This window comes from Caretta caretta, chromosome 15 (assembly GCF_965140235.1).
Source record: "Caretta caretta isolate rCarCar2 chromosome 15, rCarCar1.hap1, whole genome shotgun sequence".
NCBI classification, from domain to species: domain Eukaryota; kingdom Metazoa; phylum Chordata; order Testudines; family Cheloniidae; genus Caretta; species Caretta caretta.
The window spans coordinates 20,161,165-20,182,692 of record NC_134220.1 but is presented as its reverse complement, the minus strand read 5'-3'; the positions used below and the strand labels follow the sequence as shown (position 1 = coordinate 20,182,692).

The window sequence follows — 21,528 nt, the reverse complement described above, 5'->3', positions numbered from 1 at the left end:
TCCCCCCTCTTTCTCTGTTAAACCAAAGGGAGAAGACAAACCCAAAGCCTGCTAAGTAGGTGGATGATCTTGAAAGCTGACAAGAAAGGTAACTGTTACTATGCTCATATGCACTGACAGTCAGCTGTGTGCACAGCTATCCCTGTCTCCTTCCAGGGATGGAACAGAAGTACTGCATTCATAACATTCAGAGTGAGCTTATCTGCTTAGAACATCTGCCACAGGGATGTGATAGTCCCCTCTTTAAAAAACCAGGTGTCTTGGCACTGAGTCTCCCAGCAGAAAGGAAGAGGTGGGGGTTGTTTTTAAAAGTTTGGTCCCTCCTGTGGCTTTCTTCTGAAAGTGGGTTGGTGGAAATTAGAGAGATGAGGTGGGTGAGGTAATACATTTTATTGGCCCAACTTCTGGAGGTGAGAGAGGCAAGCCTTCCTACACAGAGCTCTTCCTCAGGTCTGGGAAATCACACACTTCTCGCTGTTGATTTATAGCAGCAGGTATCTGATTGAAAGCAATGCCAGTGCAGACTGCCCTCAGCAGCCTCTCCTGTTTAGAATATCTTCCAGCCTCCATGCAATGTTTTGCGGTCACAAGGCCCCATTTCAGCAGACATTGGACATGGAAGGAGATAGTTGTGGTTTCAAGGCCCTCCCAAGCTCTTCTGCAGAACACTCTCGTGGGCTGACAAACTGTTTGTCCCCATGTTCTGCAACCGTCTCATGAGGAAGGAGACAACCACTAGTCATAGAAGCTTTGTTTAAATGAGTCACCCCACCTCCCACTAGGCAGCCAGGTCTGACATTATCTGGAGCGAAAGAGAAGCCCAGGTCAAACATTGACTAGCCCTCCTATGAGCTCAAATACATGACCTGAAGAGCTGAAGCATGACGGTCACTATGGCACTTGCCACCCTGCCATGAGGCAATCAGTTTTATTTTTAAGCTGGCTGCAGCCTGTAACAACACAGGTCAGCGATGGGGATAGAGCCTGGGACCTTCAGCACAAAAGGGCCTGATCTAAAGCTCCCTGAAGTCAACAGAAAGACTCCCACTGACTTCGATGGGCTTTGGATCAGGCCTCCAAAACGCAGGCCTCAATCACTTGGGCTTAAGGAGTGCCCTTAGCTCTTCCTCACATCTCTGAGATCCCCCATGGGCTTTGCATGGGGATGGGAAGAGATAGTGATTGGCCCCTAAGGATGAAATGGACTCTACTGTATTTATTACCAAGCAGTTCTGAGCAGCCCTGTAATGAAGACAGGCTGGTGACAGACAGGTCTGTTCTCCTCAGAAACATATACTGCACCCTTCCATCAGGAACCTCACAACAAGAACCTCAGAGCAGAGGAGAAACGGTGTTTATTTCTGCAACATTTAGTCCCAAATTAGCCAGAAAGTTCACTGCTTAAAGTCAAAGCTTTTCACTGTCTCTCTTATTTATCTGCAGACCTTATGGTAACAATGGGCTGTTTGAGGACAGGTTAGATAATGTGCGTGTTAAGAGTTTTGAACACCAAGCAAAGCCTAGTGCCTGGAGCCCTTAGACAGCAGTTGGAAAGCATCTGACACTGAAATGCAAAAGGAACACAGGAAACCCTCTGCTGGGACACCTCACTGACTACATAAAAACACTGCCTTCAATAATTCATAAAGCCTAATTGTGTTCCCTGAAGGGGAGGGGGAAATTATACAGCTCAGACCTACCCGAGCCGGCTCATTGATTCGCTATTTAAATCTGTCCACAGAATTGATCAATAAAGGGGTCCACGCCATAAGTAAATCCAGGGTGTATGATATGACGGTGCTGTGGAGGAACACAGGGAGCATAAGCCTCTCTTTTATGTGTAAATAACACTTTGTACCATAACCCTCTAACCACTGTTAAAGTAATCAGTACCTGAGAGTAATCAATACCCAAGTTGCTGCAGGCTTAAGTTCACATACTCTGTTCTCTGCTACTGTTATCCCACATTTAAATCAAGATATTTCAGGAAAAAAACAAAACCTCATTTAGCTGTAGTATAGGGGCCTAATTCTCTACTCGGTTATGCCATTGAAGGCCCTCAAGTTTAGGGGCCAAAAACTGGTGTACCAGAGTCTCGACTCAGGCCCTGTGTGTTTAAGATAATGGCATTTTGCAGGTGTTATGAAATGTTATTTTTTCAAGTCTCAAGAAGGCCATGAACAAACACTGTAGAGACAGCATGCACCACTAAAGCGAGCATACAATGGTACCCTGTTCCCAAAGTTCCAGATGAGTTTGCTAATTCAAAACTCTCCAGGAATAACATATGAGATCAGAGAGCTGTGATACGATCTTGTGTACTCTGGTGTGCAACTCTACTGAAGTCTGGGCTTCAGCCTGATGTATGGGGGGGAGGGATAGCTCAATGGTTTGAGCATTGGCCTGCTAAACCTAGGGTTGTGAGTTCAGCCCTTGAGGGGGCCATTTAGGGATCTGGGGCAGAAATTGGGGATTGGTCCTGCTTTGAGCAGGGGGGTGGACTAGATGACCTCCTGGTCCCTTCCAACCCTGATATTCTATGATCCTAACTAGGATCAGAATCTAGCTTTATCATTGACACCTGAGATAGACAAAACTCATAAATTTCACTTTCAGGAAGTTATTAATGAAATTCAACATAAAATTGGCTTTCATTCCATTAGTTTTAGCTACCCTCCCTTCTACCATTCATTCCTCTTCCTCTTTGGTGTTTACAGACTCCAGATATTGTAGGCTTATCTCCCTTCCCTCTGCTAAATTGATGCTCAGCCAAGCTCTGCATATTCAGCTTTTTTACTCCTTTCTTCTAAATCTGGCAAATGTTGCAGCCTTCAGACTTAATACTGTCTTTGTTAAAATTTAAATTAGGATTAAAATGAAAATTTGTATTAGGAAGAGACAATAATTTGAGTTCCGATAGTTTCAGGGATGGTAAATCCCCCTGACAGTTCGCTTACTACTGTTCCTAAGGTCAGCCTTCAATTTCTTAAGTTTTGAAGACAAATGCTGGTCATTTAATTTTGATAGATGTTAAGCTCTTAGGGTAGGGTCTGTGGCTTGATTTGTGTGCATACAGTGGTTGAGTGCTAACACAATTTAAATAATAATACACTGAAACTGTTATCAGGTAGGAAACAACTTAATGATTCCCAAAGCTTGTTTTAAAATTAAATCCCCTGTTGCTGAGAATCTACAAAAAAAATCAATGTTGTTGGTTTCTCTCTCTGGGCTGCATTAAGAAAGCTTGTTCTTAAAGGATTTATCAAACCCAGAGTGAGAACAGAGGCCAATTAAAGTTTAAACCTATTTCAAGAGCACCAGCAAAGAAAGATACAAGCGGACACACACAGTACAGATTTACTCTAGCTATTATAAGATTTCTTGTCTCCTTTTATGTAGCAATTGTATTAGGTTCTTAATTTTCTTTGTGGTGAAACTGTATGAGTCTTTTCAATGCGCCATAAAACTAAAGACCTAACCACCTGTGGTAATTAGAGATCCTACCATATTTTTTTTGCAACAGCAGACATGTTAATTGTGATGTGATGTGCTGACTAATTTCCAGTTTGGGTAATGTAAAAATTCTCTATGTAGTTTCAGAGTAACAGCCATGTTAGTCTGTATTCGCAAAAAGAAAAGGAGTACTTGTGGCACCTTAGCGACTAACCAATTTATTTGAGCATAAGCTTTCGTGAGCATCCGATGAAGTGAGCTGTAGCTCACGAAAGCTTATGCTCAAATAAATTGGTTAGTCTCTAAGGTGCCACAAGTACTCCTTTTCTTTCTATGTAGTTTCAAATTGATAAAGAATTCTCCACTTCCTGACTGAAACTTTTGCATAGTGCTTCTGTGCATTGTTAAACTGCTGTTATGTTCTACAACAGAGATGGTTTCATTTTAGTGGTGAATGAAGAAATTCCTATCTATACTGTCTGTAAATCACATTGTTGCCAACTCCCATAATTTTATTGGGCATCTTATGATATATGTTTTCTCTTAAAGCCCTAGCTGCTGGAATCAAGCAATTGGATAAGAATCTCAGTGTGCTTGGTTGCTTGCTTGCTTTCAAGTAAGTTTCTCATGGTGGCAGAGGAGAGCTTAAAAATGTGAACCCAGTGCACTCTCCAGATTCAGAAACTAGAAAGCAAATAAAAAGATTCCCAAATGTATTATTATTAAGTAGGGCTGTCAGGCGATTAAAAAAATTAATCGCAATTAATCTCACTGTTAATAATAAAATACCATTGATTTAAATATTTTTGGATGTTTTCTACATTTTCAAATATATTGATTTCAATTACAACACAGAATACAAAGCGTACAGAGCTCACTTTATATTTATTTTTGATTACAGGTATTTGCACTGTAAGAAAACAAAAGAAACAGTTCACTGTTTCAATTCACCTGATACGAGTACTATAGTGCAATCTCTTTATCATTAAAGTTTAACTTACAAATGTAGAATTATGTACAAAAAACTGCATTCAAAAATAAAACAATGTAAAATGTTAGAGCCTGCAAGTCCACTCAGTCCTACTTCTTGTTCAGCCAATCGCTCAGACAAACAAGTTTGTTTACATTTGCAGGAGATAATGCTGCCCACTTCTTGTTTACATCACCTGAAAGTGAGAACAGGCGTTCTCATGGCACTGTTGTAGCTGGCGTTGCAAGATATTTACATGCCAGATGTGCTAAAGATTTATATATCCCTTCATGCTTCAATCACCATTCCAGGGGACATGCGTCCATGCTGATGACTGGTTCTGCTCGATAACAGTCCAAAGCCATGCGGCTCGATGCATGTTCATTTTCATTATCTGAGTCAAATGCCACCAGCAGAAGGTTGATTTTTTCTTTTGGTGGTTCGGGTTCTGTGGTTTTCGCATCGGAGTGTTGCTCTTTTAAGACTTTTGAAAGCACACTCCACACCTCGTTCCCCTAAGATTTTGGAAGACACTTCAGATTCTTAAACCTTGGGTCAAGTGCTGAAGCTATCTTTAGAAATCTCACATTGGTACCTTCTTTGTGTTTTGTCAAATCTGCAGTGAAAGTGTTCTTAAAATGAACAACATGCTGGGTCATCATCCAAGACTGCTATAACATGAAATATATGGCAGAATGCAGGTAAAACAGAGCAGGGGACATATAATTCTCTCCCAAGGACTTCAGTTACAAATTTAATTAACGCATTATTTTTTAACGAGTGTCATCAGGATGGAAGCAGGTCCTCTCGAATGGTGGCCGAAGCATGAAAGGGCATACGAATGTTTAGCATATCTGGCATGTAAATAACGTGCAATGCCAGCTACAAAAGTGCCATGCAAGTGCCTGTTCTCACTTTCTGGTGACATCGTAAATAAGAAGAGGGCAGCATTATCACCTGCAAATGTAAACAAACTTGTTTGTCTTAGCGATTGGCTGAACAAGAAGTAGGACTGAGTGGACTTGTAGGCTCTGAAGTTTAACATTGTTTTGTTTTTGAGTGAAGTTATGTAACAAAAAAAATCTACATTTCTAAATTGCACTTTCACGATAAAGTGATTGCACTAGTGATTGTATGAGGTGAACTTAAAAATACTATCTTTTTGTTTATCATTTTTACAGTGCAAATATTTATAATGAAAAAAATATACACTTTGATTTCAGTTACAACACAGAATATGGTATATACGAAAATGTAGAAAAACATCAAAAATATTTAATTAATTTCAATTGGTATTCTATTGTTTAACAGTGCAGTTAAAACTGTGATTAATCGCGATTAATTTTTTTGAGTTAATCGCGTGAGTTAACTGCGATAAATCGACAGCCCTATTATTAAGCCAATTTCCTGATTTTGGGGCCTGACTCATGATTTTGAATGCTTGGGTTTGGCAAATCACTATGTAACACACATTCTGGCTTAAAGACTGTATCAGTGCAAATAATTACCAAGATTACACTTTAAAAGAATATTATTATTCTTGTAATCCTCATTAAACATTTAATAACATTCATGGATGTCCAGAAACACAAGTTATAAACTATAACCTGGGCTTAGCATATGCTTTCATTTTCCCTGTGATTTATATACAACAAAACACCTGAACTGTTTAGCAGCAGTCGAATTCAGTAGAAAGAATGCCTTTGAATCATATATAGGGCCTGGTGCACCAGGGTACTGAGTGTTCTCAACTTCCACTGACTACATTGGCAGTTGAAGGTGCTCAAGGACATGACTGCATGTTGACACAGGATTCTGAGAGCAGTGTTTACATAATATCACAAATCTACCCTCAGGAGCAATGAAACCATCGTGTTATCAGCTTGTGTCGTGACAGAATGAAATACCAACAGGACCAATGACCTTTTCATGCACCATCCTTAAAACAGTTACTTATGGTACATTTCTGCATCCCTGAAAGGCCTTGGAACAACACTGCATCCCCTTTCACAATCAAAATTGAAAGAAGTGTTTGTGGGGTATAATCATGGGATATTATTATTGTGTTTGGAATATGTGCATGATTGTTATTGAGGTTCCGATTATTATTATATAGCACCCAAAGTGTGCTGAGTGTTTTATAGACAACTAAGAGCTGATATCCTGTAACTGATACTGTAGAGATAGACCCATATGCCTTGCCACAGTGAGTAGACACAGCTGGCTGAAACTTTTAGGAGGGGGTGTGAATTTTCAAAACTTTTCTGCAGTTAATCCATTTTGAATGATTGGTTAAAATAGCAAAAAATCACTGGGGGGGGGGGGGGGGGGGAAAGATCTCATCTGTGTTTTGACCGTTGCAAGCAGTAAAACTTGGAGCCGCTGATGGAATATCCTGTGACAAGGGGATCACTGTAGTGTACAGCCTGTAACCAGGCGAAGGTGTGCTCTAGTAGGGGCTTTATTGTCTGGTTCCAGGGAATCGCTGTTCACATGTCTCCTCAGGTGATGAGCTGCTAACTCCCAGAACCGAGTGGGCCAGCGTGTGCCCTGCCTGGGCAGGGTGACTCACGGGTGGCGGCGGCTGCTGCAGGCTGTGGCTTTAAATGTGTCAGCTCAGCCCCTCCGCCTTAGGTTGCTGCCGCCGTCTCCGGTCTATCTGCCTCTGCCTCCCCCACCGTGCTCACCGCGCCTGCGCCGCGGCTGCCGGAGCCAGGGCTCTCCTCTCTTGCGCTCCGGAGTCCGCAGATCTTTTGTCTGAGGCTGGGCAGCGGCGGCTGCGGCCCGGATCGCTCCCGGCCCGCGAAGAAGGAGCCGGGGAGCCCGTGCGGAGCATCGGATCCCAGGCGCCGGGCCATTCTAGGGGTGACCCTAGCACCGCTGGCTCCTGTATACAAACAAATGGGGGGAGGAAGGCAACTCTTAAGGTGGACTTGCTCTTAAGGTGGAATTTTTTTTTAAGGTGGACTTGCTCTTAAGGTGGATTTTTTTAAGGTGGAATTATTTTTGTTGTTTTTTAAAGCGGACTTGCTCTTGCATCAGCGGCTTTGGGGTGGGAAGGGCTGGGATTTCATCATGGGTAGAGGTTCTTAGCACAAAGTCGGCGGGACAACTCCTCTTGATATCACTAGGCTGCTAGCAGGGGATGGGAAAGGCCCTGTTGTTAGGGAACAGACGTCTCTCCAGACTCTAACAATGACTAAACCCCAACCCTTCTCCAGGAAAAGGCAGCCCATGGAAGACGAAGAGGTGGGAGTGAAAAGCCAGATGTTTAGCTGCCGAGAGGTTGATAGAAGAGAGACTTTACTTTTCCAACAAGTCTCCAGCTCCTGATTGTTCTTAAGGAGGGGGGTGGGTGGGTTGTTTTTGTTTGTCGTTAATTTTGGTTTTAAAACTATCAACTATTATTATTATTTACTGCCAACCCCCTCTCTCGGACACATACTGGAAATCCAAAAGGATAAAGACATGGAGACAATAGGAAAGTTTGAGTTCAGCAGGAAAGACCTGATCGGACATGGAGCTTTTGCTGTTGTTTTCAAAGGGAGACACAAAGAGGTAAATAGGTTTTGCTCTTTTGTTTGTCTTTTCCACGACTTAAGTGGGGAGGGTTTACCCCTCTTTGTCTGTGGTTGTCCCTATGGCTCTGTACTGTTGTCTCGAATCTCGTAGTCTGTGTTTTGTTTGGTTTATTACAAAGCTCCCCAGTCACGTTTGTAGCTAGGTGCCATATAAATACATATGCATTATTATATGTTGTTGAGGTGCATGTAAATGAGCAGAAGCCTTGAAAAAGTCTTTGTTTGTGGTTGGCCAGAATAAATAAAGAGTTTAAAAGTCAACAAGATATACGCAGCAGTGAACTACAGTATCAATATTGGGTCGTGCTCTGGTGTCCCGTAGAAACATAATAGACCAAAATAACCTTCCCTCAAACCAGTTCAGTTTCTGAAGTGTATTTGCATTTATTAAATGTGTGGCTTTTAGAGGAGGGCTGTGGTGGGTTTTGTTGTGGTGGGTTTTTTTTTTTGGATCAGTTAGGGTTAAATAAGAGGATACAATCAATCTGGATTTTTCATCATTAAAGCTCAGGATAAGCCCTGGTTCCTACAATCCATTTATTTGCATTGTTTAAATAAGAGGATAACTGTAGTATAAAGTAATAAGAAAAATCCAAACCTTCAGCTTTTCTTTTTTGTGCTGACCAGGCTAATTCAGCAAAGGGCAAGTCTGAACAAGTACAGGGTATGTACTGGGATACTGAATTAGGGCCCTTTATCAATGCTCTGTAACCCCTTTGTCAGACATAATTGTAATCTGGGAGAGACCCTTGTTTCTTAATGTTATTTAATACTGAAATTGACATTTATCTTTTAAACTATACATACACATTTAACTTTCAGAAACCTGGGCTGGAGGTAGCTGTGAAGTGTATTAACAAGAAAAACCTTGCAAAATCTCAAACTCTGCTGGGGAAGGAAATCAAAATACTTAAGGTAAAGGCAGAAATTACTTTTTCTCTCTGAATATCTGTTATATATGCTCTGTTATTCCTAGTTTAGCATTCCTGTCTTGTTTTTTCTAGGAACTGAAACATGAAAATATCGTTGCCTTGTATGACTTCCAGGTAATACGTCTGATTACATTGAAGTATTTGAGGGTGGGGGGAAGTTGTGTAAAAAGTGTAGATCTGAGAATGTTTGGACAGATGGTCCACTTAGAGCCTACTTATATGAGGAAAAATCTCCCCTTTGTAAGACAGGGAAATATACTAACATGCCCGAACAGATCACTTCTATTTAATTGTATTCCAGACCACAACACTGATATGATTGCTTGAGATGGGGAGGGGGAGAACTATTTTGCTAATGTCCTTAGATGTTGTGCGGTGAAGTTTAATGCATGGTGTATATGTTAATGTCTCATTGTGGCATTATAAACACAAAAATACAGTCATTCTTTTTGGCACAAGTTCCTTTTTTTCTGAGGGTGCACATACATTTCCTGTTATTCAATAATTTGAACTTATCTAGGGTATTGAAGAGGGGTGAGGTTGACTTTGTGGCCTACGTTTTGTTTCCAGGTAGTGGATAGTTTCATTAAAATTTTTCATTTGTCCTTATGGCATTCAGTGGCTCCTATAAATTGCAGTAGACTTATTTTTAGAAGGTTGCTGCTTCCTGTAAAGTTGCTTTTTCCCCTCAGAGGTCAGCTCTGAGGATCGCTTCTAACAGGCAAGCCCTGATCCTAAGAGACCATTCTGAGGTACTCTGATTATAAAAACCAACTCTACTAGGCAGCCCTCCCTTCTTACTGTTCTTTGGGACAGGTTTTATTGCACACATGATGATTTTGTTTTTAGTGACTCTAGATTCTCAGTAGACTGGAATCCTGTTGTGTACATATGCAGTCCTAGCATGGGAGAAGTCGGAGGGTGTATTTCCAGCCTAACCTCTCTCGTTTGGGAATGACAGCTTTAGTTGCTGCAATGAGACCATGCAGCACCAGGGTTGCTGTTTTTGTTGCTTATCTGTGGTTCACTGCTCTAAGTGATGTCACGTGGCCTGTAGGCCTCCTTGTTTGTTGACATTCGTCCTGCCCTCCTCCATTGGTGCAGCCAGCCCTTTGCATCACTGTGCAACGAGATCCCCAGCTGGGTGGTAGAGGCTGCCAGCAATGCCTTCTGGGAGCTGTAGTCTGCATTCCTCACTTGGTATTAGTGTTCTTTTAGATAGGACTACATTACCCACCATGCATCTCTCTCTGCTGGGAGATGGGGTAGACGCTGCCTAGGGGAGGTTATTTTGGGTCAGGTATAGTACTCGGGAAGGGTTTAATGCTTCTTTTTTTTTTTTAAAGGCAGATGAGGATGGATTTTTCAAACCCTTTTTTTGTGGGGGTGCGGTGGGGGAGTTGGGAATAGGATTAGTTCATGGCAGCATGTCTTGTGCCAAGAGCCCCACTGTTCTGAAAAGAATCATAAAATATCAGGGTTGGAAGGGATCTCAGGAGGTCATCTAGTCCACCCCCCTGCTCAAAGCAGGACCAATCTCCAGTTTTTTCCCCAGATCCCTAAATGGCCCCCTCAAGGATTGAGCTCACAACCCTGGGTTTAGCAGGCCAATGCTCAAACCACTGAGCTATCCCTCCCTCCGCCCTGCCTGTTTCTTAAACCTGTACAGGATGTGGAGATGGTTGCAAAAAAGTCGTGCACAGTCATGGGTTATGTGAGCTCTTTCAGTTTGTAAAGATGCAGATTTGGAGATGCAGAGATAATAAAGGAGGTAGAATTTGTGGTAGGGGAGAGGTTCCTATGGGGAAGTGGGATCACCGATTTTGTGTGTGTGCAGTTCTCCATTTGCACTCCCTGCACCCCAATTACTGGTCCTGCCTCTAAATGTTCATTGCTGCAGTTCTCATTTCCATAAATTGTTACGTTGCAGGGCTGACCTCTGTCAGCATATTCAAAACTTTTTTGTTTAGCTCCTGCTCCCCCTAACTCCCTGGTGTGATGGAAGGGGGTGTGTGTGGAGGGTTCCCTAAATAAATGTCTTTGAAAGGAGTCATTGGAGTGTGGTGGTTCTATACCCCACCTTGTTTTGTGGAATGGGAACATTTCTGACTGGTTGTATTTCTCTGAAAGCAAACTTGATCGCTTCATTTTTATTTCCCCATGAAAACAGCCAACTGCAATTACTTACACTTTTATTTCCCTGAATCATAAAACTGAAGAGACTTTTCCCTTACTTTAGTGTTTTTGGCCTTCGCAACTGTGAAGCTATGAATAGATTTGCTAATCTTCCTGTTGTTCTGTGGCTTTTGTTTCTGTTGCATTGTTGTAGTATTGGGTTGGTTTTTTTAATTATTCCTCTCCACCACCCCTGTCACCAGTGGCTTCTTTAATTCTGACTCCTGTACACTCAAGGAAATGGTTGGGAAAATCACAGAGGGTGTAGGTTAGTGATTGCGGATATTTTTGGTGGTTTTTTTGCATGTGAAAATAAAGCCTGATGTAATACTAGATTTCTTATACAAGAACATTGAGTAACTCCATCAGACTTGCAGCAGCAGTTCCACTTACCCCTATTTACCCCACCACCACCTTCACCCAGAAACCTGCTGCATTCAGTCCTTTTTGCACAGAGCTTTATGATACTGGATCATGAATAATAATAAAATAAGAGCTTTCCTGGCATGACATTTGACATAGGTGAATATTTAATGATGCATAAGGAAACCGTATCTGGCCTTTTAGGAGCTGTGAGGGGGAGTGTTTAACCGTAGCATCATTAAATTGGAATGGGCTCATAAAATGAAAAATATGTTCCAATTATTATATGCTCAACTATCACTGATGTGCTCAGCTTGGTCCAGGGATCCCAATGAGACAGTCTCTGCACAAGGAGGGGGATGGAATCGGGTTTTTTTGAGTTTTGCCTTAAAAATACTCATTTGTGAGCACATGCAGAATAGATCTGAGCTGCAAACCTGTCCTTGGAGCAATAAACAGTTGGAGAAGTTGAATTTTGGGTTTGCCCTATATCAAAGTGTATTACTGCCACTGAATGATCACAGATTCTTAGCCCGTCTTTTGGAGAGAGGTGTTTAGGGCACTAGCTCTTGGGAGACCTGGATTCAAGTCCCAGCCTGTCACAAACTTCCTGTGTGACCTTGGGCAAGTTGCTTAGCATCTCAGTGCTCCAGCTCCCTACATGTAAAATGGGGATAACAGCACTTCCTGTCCTCCCAAGAGTGCTGAGGATAAATGCCTTCAAGGTGTTGAGGCCCTCAGAAAGTACTCTAATGAGTGAAATATAAATACGTGGATGGGGAGAGACAGAGAGAGCTTTTACAGTGGAGAAAGTACTGTAGTTTGTCTCAATGATCTTTCAAGACACACAGATTTTTTTTTCTCCTGTTTAAAACCACTAGGGGTGAGCATCCCTTTCATTATCTTTCCTCTCTTTTCAAAAAAACACTCATTTTATTAACCACCATTTCCAGCTGCTTTCAGAAAACTTAGCTTGTGTCTCTGTGCTTAAGCCATGGATAGACCTTTTGGGTTGTTACCCTTTTACCTTTGTCCAAAGCAATTCAAACAGAGAGGCCTACTGGCACAGCTGGTTTATAGTATATGGTGCCAGTCTGCTGATGTATCCTAGAAGCCTCACCAGATAGGAAATATAGAAAATAGAGGACTTCAGGCTCTTTTTAAAGAGGGTGGAACGGGGTGTCTAAAGAGACAAGGATTTGGAGATAATGATGCCGTGGCAGCATAAGGATCAGGGTTGGAAATAACTAGGCTCCTTAGAACCAGGGGTTCGACACCCGTGTGTGGATGAACTCAACTTCATTTTAGAGACCTTAGAAACCGGGGGGATGAATATTCAGCTGTGATGAAGGATCAGTTGAGAGGAGTGGGAATGGTAAGGTGCCTCTGAGTCTGCCTGATGTTGGGAATGCTCTGTTCTGGGCTGCTTACTGCCAGCACTAGTTTAAAGGTGCCTGCAGGCTGTTGTTGGTGGCTGGGGTCACTAGGACATAGGGAAGCATGGGTTGTGCCTTGTTTCTCACAGTTGTGTCCCCTGTGCCAGCTGCTCGGAGCGGTGGTGATGTAGGTGTTGTACCACCTGAAGATTTCACAGTGCTGGGGTGATTTCCTGGTGAGCACCTCTGCTGGCTTCAGGGCAGCTTATGCCGGTAACACAGTGCAAAGTTGCCCTAACACAGCTACCCCAATGTCCTCTTCCCGTCCGGTCTGTGTAGATGCTAATGATCACGTTAAGTATCAGAGAGGTAGCCGTGCTAGTCTGTATCCACAAAAACAACAAGGAGTCCGGTGACACCTTAAAGACGAACAGATTTATTTGGGCATAAACTTTCCTGGGTAAAAAACCCACTTCTTCAGATGATCTTGTCCTTTTTTGCAAAAAGAAGGGTTTGCTATATAGATGCTATATAGAATGTAATTCAGGACATACACCTAATCATGCTGTTACTCCCACAGGGGACCTACTTAAGTAAGGGGGTTATTAATATTGTCAGTAATTCGGTATGTCCATCACTGCAGCATCAGGCATATCACAGGGAAAGCAAATGTAACCCACACACCTCCTGGGTGTGGTGTACTGTCCTATCTAGTGGCACCAAGACCACTTAGAGAGAGAGATGAATGAGTTTGCTCTACAGCCTTATCTAACAGCTGGTTGGCTTTTAGCTCATGCGGTACAGGCTCATGTACTAAGCTCCAGAGGTCCCAGGTTTGATCCCACTCGCTGATGACTGGGGTCTCTCAGTCGTTGGCGTTAAACAGACATCGCTCACTAACTAGGAACCGGAAAAGAGACCCCACCTTAGTTCCCCCCATGCTACCGCAAAGGCTTGGCTGAAAAATTGCACCTCGCTTTCGTTTCTGGAAAAGCCAGGAGATTCCACCTCCTGGATTGAATGAAAAGGAGACGAAGAGCAGAGCAGCATCAGCCATACTGATGGCCGTCCAGGACCAAACCTCCTTGCAGGACTCATGCACATTGAACAGATCACGGGACAACCGGAAGAAAGGCTGCATGAGAGAAGGCCGTTGGGCTAGATGATCAGCTATCCAATGCCAGTCTCGGAAAGGAACAAAGCCAGCAAAGAATGACCTCGTTCTCTCCTGGGGCTTGCTTGTCAGGCAGCAGTGCCTCATAGTCAGTGGGATCAAAGGCTAAAATTAGCATGGATGCCTGAATGATGGCCTTTGCTGGAAGGAGATTGGCCAAATGTGCGGTTTTCCCACGTCTTGTACGTGTTTCCCCCGTGCCCCCATATAGGCTCTATCCTTTGACTTGAAATTGGTTTTGTGTGATCTTGTTATCCTTGGGCTTATCCTCATGCACTGCAGGTACCTGCTGCATTGCTCTGGCATCCTTTGTGGTGTTGGCCAATTCCTGTATCACCGGCGGCAAAGCCACTGCTGTGCCTGGCAGCCTCAGATGCCAGCTAATACTGGGTCTCTTGCTCTTGAGGAATGACTTTTTGACGTTTGTGTCTCAGGACACAGGACTCCCGTATGCCGTTTGAAATCCCTAAGAAAACATGCTTTGTCTGAGAGGTTGCACTTCTGAGGTCATTCAGGCCCATCTAAACCCTTCTCTTATTCTGTCCCGAAGTGAAGTTGGCAAATCGCCTTGAGAGTTGGGTGTCACATGCAGGCATATCAGGATGGCCAATCTTCTCTGTGCCTCAGTTGTGGATGGTAATGGTGGGAATCCCTGCTATGCATTGTCACCCTCAACTTCCACACATGGGAAATACCCTGTAGACTGAAGATGGGGTTGGGCTTCATTGCGAAAACCTGGTGAAGATTCCATAGTCTTCCGGAGGAAGGTCTGAGAGTCTAGTGAATCATCATTTCTGTGTTCAGAGGGGCTTAACTGGTACGCAGGTAACTGTTTTTTATAATCTTGTGGAACCAACAAAAAATAAATGAATTAAAAGGTCTCCTAAATGTCCACACTCTTCTAAAGGCCAAGGAAACCGCTGGCAAATGTTTAGTTTCCACTAATTATAACCCTCTGAATAGTGAGGTGATATTTTTAGAGGGAGTGGCCTTGTTGCAATTTTGAAATCATGATCACTGTTTTACTCACCATGTTCTTATATGGCTGGGCCTTCTACCTGTGTTTTCCTCTCATCCCACACGAGCTGGTGACAGGGAGAGTTAATAGTCTCTATAGCTTCCTTCTAGAAAAGGCAGCATTACTCAGCCTGTAACGAGAGAGATTAAGGGATGTCTCCAAAGAGTAATTGGAAACTGGAGTGTGGTTGTGTTTTGAATTGGACAGTGACGCTCCAGTTACTGTTACTGTTGAGGTACCGTTCGTGCTGCTGGTGTTTAGGCTGTGTCAGCATTTCCATGATGACAACTTTCACTATGAAATCTTTGTGATTGGACCGTAAAAACATTTAGTCTGAATAGGAAGAGCAGGGCGATTTGGAGTTTGGAGGGCAGCCAGTAGCCTATATGGTATTAGGGTCCCAGGGATGGAGACAAGAGGGGAGAGAAGAGACACCCTCCCCCCCCCCCCCCCCCCCCCCCCGGCTTGTCTATGGTGCCACCTAATGGTGGTGGGGTAAACTCCCCGCACCCAAGAGGAAGGGTTTGGAAAAGGAAGCTGTGGTCTGTGGAGAGGAAAGTGCTTGTTACTCCCTGGAGAAGGGAGAAGATGGACAGCCCTTGAGGGAGAAATGGGACCCTGTAAAAAGGCTGGGTAGAGACAGATTTTGTGTCTCATTTATCTTTGTTTGGGTCTTCTGAGGAGATTTTGCCAGAAGGCCAGGTGTCCAGCTCACAGATTAACCAAGCAAGTCAAAACATTATCCTTATTTTACAGATGGGAGAAACTGAGTCACAGAGTGGGGAGGTCACATGCCCACAGTCACCCAGCAGGCTAGTGTTGGAGCTGGAAAAAGAACCCAGGTCTTCTGAATCCCAGTCCATGCATTATCCTCTAGGGCACTCATGCTTGAAATGTTGTGTCTGGACAGTTTGAGCATCTAGCTGCCTTGTAGCCAGTAAAGAAGTTAACATCAGGACAACAGGAGGGATTACGTCATCTGAGCTAGCATCTTAGTAATCAGCTAGACATTAAGTATCACTTGTAGGGAATGAAAGACGCTGAAGTTAAAGCCTTTATTGATCCTATTTAGCGAAGCATCTTACATCTAAAGAAAGGAAAACCTTCCTGCCTGTTCCAGTCCATCTTTGTATTCCCAGATGGTGGTGAGTGGGAGCTGCTGGTGAGATGAGAAATCACACTGCAGGTGTTGAGAGGTGAAGCGGCACGTACACAGAGACAAAAAGAGAGAGTGCCAATTTGTAGTTGTGTAACCAATAGAGTCTCTAATCCCTTCTTAATGTACACGTCGCCAACAAGTGGGGAATCGTACTGGCTGGAGGATTTTTCAGGCTGGTCCAAATGTGTTTTCCTGTGAAAATCTAGTCGGCACATGGTGTATCTTGTAATGCAGCAGCCAGCAAAGGAACATTGAGATGAGTTATTTCTTCTCTCCCGTTCCTTGCTGTTAAACTGCTGGACATTTAAGGCTCTGGTACTCTCTATCTTCTGACTCTGTCAGTTTTCTCGTATACAAAGGCCCAGACTTGTTCTAAGGGAGAATCTTGTTTTTCTGTTATAATCAGTATTTCACAGTGACGTGAAGTACATTTGATTTCCAGAAACAGACACTTGAAAACTAGGGATATAGTAAAGAGTCATAAAAAGGGAAATTTACAAAGGCCAGTTAGTCATTGATAGTCTCTCATCAACTCTCATTGATAGTCCGATAGGAGTTGGGTGGTTGGACTCAGGTCTGCACGGTGCAGTGTAGTTGCTGGAGCCCCAGCTTGGGAGCAGGGTTGCAAATGAGTGTAGACTCTCAAGTCCTATGTTAACAAATCCAGGGTTTGGGTTTGTTGGGTTAACTTGGGTTCTAGTAACCCTGGGCCTACATTGCAGGGTAGATATACTCTTACAGGCTACTAGGGCCTGGAGAAGGAGAGACTCTTGTTTGAAGGGAAGGCTACATTTTGGAAGACTTGTCAGTCAGAGGGTGATGGATGGTCTCCTTCAGGTGAGCTGAGGTTTCACCTGGTTGGGGGCCACCAGGAAAGCAGAAAGGTGTTGCTTTCATTTGGCTAAACTGGTCATTACGTCGTCTTGCAATAATAATTAAATGGACATTAGACTATTTATCTTGAAGGGTTTTCAACCAACGTGCAACCAGACACTGAGGACAGCTGCCTAGGGAATTATTTATATGTGGAGCACTTTCCTTCTTTTCATGAAATCCACTTAGAAACTTGAGAATTGTTTTTCCTATTGACTTCGGGTCACGTCCCATCCATTTCATAAGCAGAAGGTACATGGTATGTGGAAGGGACACTGCTGCTTTATACTTCTGCTGATCCCACAGAAGCCCATCTACAAGGGTTCCCTGAGATCTGTAGGGGCAAAGGGAGGTGGCACGGTTTCTTTTTCTGATCACCTCCATGTGTCAGCACCTTCCTTCCCCCAAGAGGTGTTCTGGGTCCAGCTGCTCACTGAGGGAGATGGGAGTGTGTGGACAAAGTGTGACCAAGAGTCAGAGAGGAAGTATAACGCCGACAGACCCTGGTCATCGTCGGGTGGGATCGAACCGGGGACCTCTGGAGCTTAGCGCCCAAGCCTCTAGTGCATGACATAAAAGTCAGCTGGTTATTAGCTAAGGCTATAGAGCAGACTCATTTAACTCTCTCTAAGTGGTCTTGGTGCCCCTCGATGGGACAGAACACCACACCCAGAAGGTGTGTGGGTTACAGACGCACAAACCCTCTGTGTGGGTGGTTGCAGGTCTCTCACAACCCAGTAAGATCTGGCACTGAGGTATCTGAACTCTTGTGCCTTCGTCAGGAGAAGGTTTTTCTAGTTGGCTAGTGTAGGTCTTAATTAGGGCTGAATTTGAAGTATGCTGGGCCTGGATCCACCAAAATCTTGGAAAATGTGCCCCAGGATGGTGAGTGGAATCTATGATGTGACCCCCAGCTGCTCTCTGCTTTCCACCCCCCACATAAGCTCTTTTGTTTCCTGGAGTATATGAGGTGATATGGGTGTCTCTCCTCTTCCCGGTGTAGGACTTCTGCCAGAAGCAGGTGGCAGCCATACTGCCTGCTGCCCGCTTGGTGGTGCCTTGCTGGTCCGCTCCAGCTGCAGGGCCTGGATCACAAAGGTCCTTCCTGAAACTTGGCCCTGTTGATATGTCTTTAAAGCTGTGTGCGGGGGCCAGTGGCATCGCCGTATTACCATGTATCCATGCAGAGAGAGTGTTTTGTTCTAGTAAACCAGCTAATATTAACTTAGTGATTTCTCCACTTCATCTCTCTTCCCCCCCGCCCCCTCCCACGTTTGTTTCTTTTGCGTCTAAATGAATGTTTGCCTTTCCAATAGCTTGTCTAAAAATATTCCTCAATTCTTTACTGCCAGGGAAAGGAAGGAGGTGAACGGTAGGTGCAAGGTGCCGGTGGCAGCCATGTGGATGAACAGGGTAGCATGGGGACACGCTCCAGGGTGTTGCTGCATGTTAGGCCAAAAGTCATGTGAATGTTTTCCAGCCATGTTTATTTTATAGCCACTTAGAGAAAGGTGGTTATTGATAAGTGCTCCTGCTGTTCAGATCAACGTGGCTATTGTCTCTTTTCTTGCTTCAGTCCTAATGCTTGCATCAAGACAGAGCACTCCTTCCATAACACCAACCTTCTCTCCTCTTTTTAGAGAGTAGCCTATTCAGTCCGAGCTCAGAGGGTGGGAGGAGCGAGGTTTAACCGTTCCCTCCTGTCTAAGGATGTAGGTTCCATCACCCCAGTCCATCCAGCTAGTAACAGGGACCTACACAGTAGCTGCAGGCTTTTCAGGCAGCAAAGGGACAGGACCTGCTAAGTGGGGTTCCTTGCTCTATCCACAGATGATCTAGAATTCACTCCCACAATCTTTCTAACACTGAGCCAGCGGATGAGTAGGAGAGAGATGAAAAGGCTATGCGTTTGTCTACGCTACAGTTAAACCCCTGCGGCTGGCCCATGTCAGCTGACTGGGCTCGTGGGGCTGCAGGGCTATAATGCTGGAGCCTGAGCTCTGGGACCCTGTCCCCCTTGCATCTGCACTGCACTTTCATGGCCTGACACGCCAGCCGTGGGTGTTTATCTGCGGTTTAGACATACCCACCGTGTTCCAGAGGCAGCCAGGGCACCAGAGTCCACTGATTACACCAACAAAAGAAAAGGGTGCGGTATGATGCAGGGCCTGTCCATAGGGTCCCTGCAGAGAGTCGAGGAGGTAACGTTAGGTCGGGTGGCCAGCCTGAGCCTGAGAAGGGGCCAGAATTTACCAGTGTACGTTGCCAAAGAGCCACAGTAATACGTCAGCAGTCCCCCATCAGCTCCAGCCCCCCAGCACCTCCCGCCCACCAGCAGCCCTGCCAGTCAGCGCTTCCCACCTGCTGCAGTCAGCTGTTTCACATGCGCAGGAAGCTTTGGTGGGGAGGAGTGAGGGCATGGCAGACTTGGGGGAAGGGAGCACGGGCCTTGGGGGAAGGTATGGAATGGGGGCAGGGCTCGGTCAGAGATGGGGGTTGAGCAGTGGGCACCACCCGGCCCACTGGAAAGTTGGTATCTGTAGCTCCAGCCCCGGAGTCAGCGCCTATGCAAGGAGCTGCATATTAACCTCTGAAGAGCTGCATGCGGCTCCGGAGCCACAGGTTGGCCACCCCTGCGTTAGGTGGTGATTTTTTGTTTTTAAGTTCAGCTTGTATCAAACGTTCTTTCCCCACACCCATTTAGTAACCCTTAGGCTGGGCTCTGAACTATACTGTAGGCTTCTCCTTTTGTTGGTGCAATCAGTGGGCCCTCATGAGAATCTCATTCATAACAGATGGCCTATATATCCCTGGCTATCTTTCCTCAGCAGCTGTCTCCAGATAGTTTGGGAGGCTGTAGTACGCAGTGCATTCTGCATCTGTTGTAAGAAGCAGGAGCCTTCGCAGCCAGAGGAAAAGCTCCCAAGCCAGGAGATCCTTTGCATTTGGGTTTGTCTGTGGGAGCTGATGGGGTGTTGACTGCATGATCTATCTCCATAAGATTCCTTTGCACACATGAGTGGAAGTATTCCTATTAGAATCATAGAATCATAGAATATAAGGGTTGGAAGGGACCCCAGAAGGTCATCTAGTCCAACCCCCTGCTCAAAGCAGGACCAATTCCCAGTTAAATCATCCCAGCCAGGGCTTTGTCAAGCCTGACCTTAAAAACCTCTAAGGAAGGAGATTCTACCACCTCCCTAGGTAACGCATTCCAGTGTTTCACCACCCTCTTAGTGAAAAAGTTTTTCCTAATATCCAATCTAAACCTCCCCCACTGTAACTTGAGACCATTACTCCTCGTTCTGTCATCTGATACCATTGAGAACAGTCTAGAGCCATCCTCTTTGGAACCCCCTTTCAGGTAGTTGAAAACAGCTATCAAATCCCCCCTCATTCTTCTCTTCTGCAGGCTAAACAATCCCAGCTCCCTCAGCCTCTCCTCATAACTCATATGTTCCAGACCCCTAATCATTTTTGTTGCCCTAGGTATTAGCAAGGCTATCTTCAGCCCTCTGGGGTGACTACGGAACTGTATTTGTCCTGTAAAAGAAACTTTACCAGCAAGAAAAGTTTTCAGAAACTATACTTCATGGCCAATAAAGTGACAACCTCTCAGTGATGTTTTATTAGCTAGAAGGTTTTTGGTGTGGACAGTGCTTTTTCATTCATTGATTTCTAGACCTGGCCTATGGGAACTGCTTTGTTGAACGTTTGGTTATGTACAGTAATTGTAGCTGTTCTGCCTGTGTGATCTTTTCTAGACAGAAGTGCGTGGTTCAGGTAATTTCCAGGTTAGGTTGTCTCCATTTGTGACTGATTCCATCCCGAATGGACTATCTCTGTAAATGTAGATCCCGATTCAAGCCCATTGAAGTCAATGGAAAGCCACTCATTGACTTACTTCAGTGGCAGTTGGATTAGGTGCTTAATGCTTTTGTGAGGTACCTGATTGACAGCTCTGGAGGCTGAAGTCTTCTAGGTTATCTCCACCAGCCTACATAAATGACTTGCCTAGAGGCTTTGTTGTTTTGTAGTGTGAAGTTAGTTTACACTGGAGTCATGTCATATAAGGTTGTTTTGAACGTGAGGGCCGTTGTAGTCCACATTTAGTGACACCATTCATCTGTGAATTTTACATATTGGGGTTGGTTATGAGATTTGGTCACTACTAGTCTGGGCCAGACTGGTGTAGAGTTCTGTAAGTTGTTACTATTTTGGTGGTCTCAGTGGAATGATTTTAGAGTCTGTGCACATCTGAGTTGACTGTTGTCCACATTGTCAAACCATCCTCACAATGGGCCACTCGTGCGTGTGTGTTACCGGTCCCTGCTCTGTGCCTGATCCACAGAGGATGCGAGTCTCTTATGGCTCCAGCTGCCAGCCGGGACACCTTGGCTGTCTAGCTCAAACTGTAGCATCTCCTGCTATTAGCTCTGGAGGTCCTGAGTTCA

At 44.5% G+C, this 21,528-nt stretch overlaps 1 protein-coding gene across 4 annotated transcripts in view; it reads left to right on the top strand.

Moving 5' to 3' along the window:
- Positions 1–7,014: 7,014 nt before the first annotated feature.
- Positions 7,015–21,528, top strand: part of ULK1 (unc-51 like autophagy activating kinase 1) — a 99,455-nt gene continuing 84,941 nt past the window's right edge. Inside the window, exons 1-4 of one of the 4 annotated variants that reach the window (XM_048820997.2) lie at positions 7,015–7,350; positions 7,883–7,981; positions 8,827–8,919; positions 9,009–9,050. In XM_048820997.2, coding sequence (XP_048676954.2) covers positions 7,030–7,350; positions 7,883–7,981; positions 8,827–8,919; positions 9,009–9,050 — 555 coding nt within the window. In that variant the 5' untranslated portion in view covers positions 7,015–7,029. Of the gene's footprint in view, positions 7,982–8,826; positions 8,920–9,008; positions 9,051–21,528 lie in introns of all 4 variants that reach the window. The other 3 variants (XM_048821005.2, XM_048820998.2, XM_075120000.1) reach the window with 3 other exon arrangements.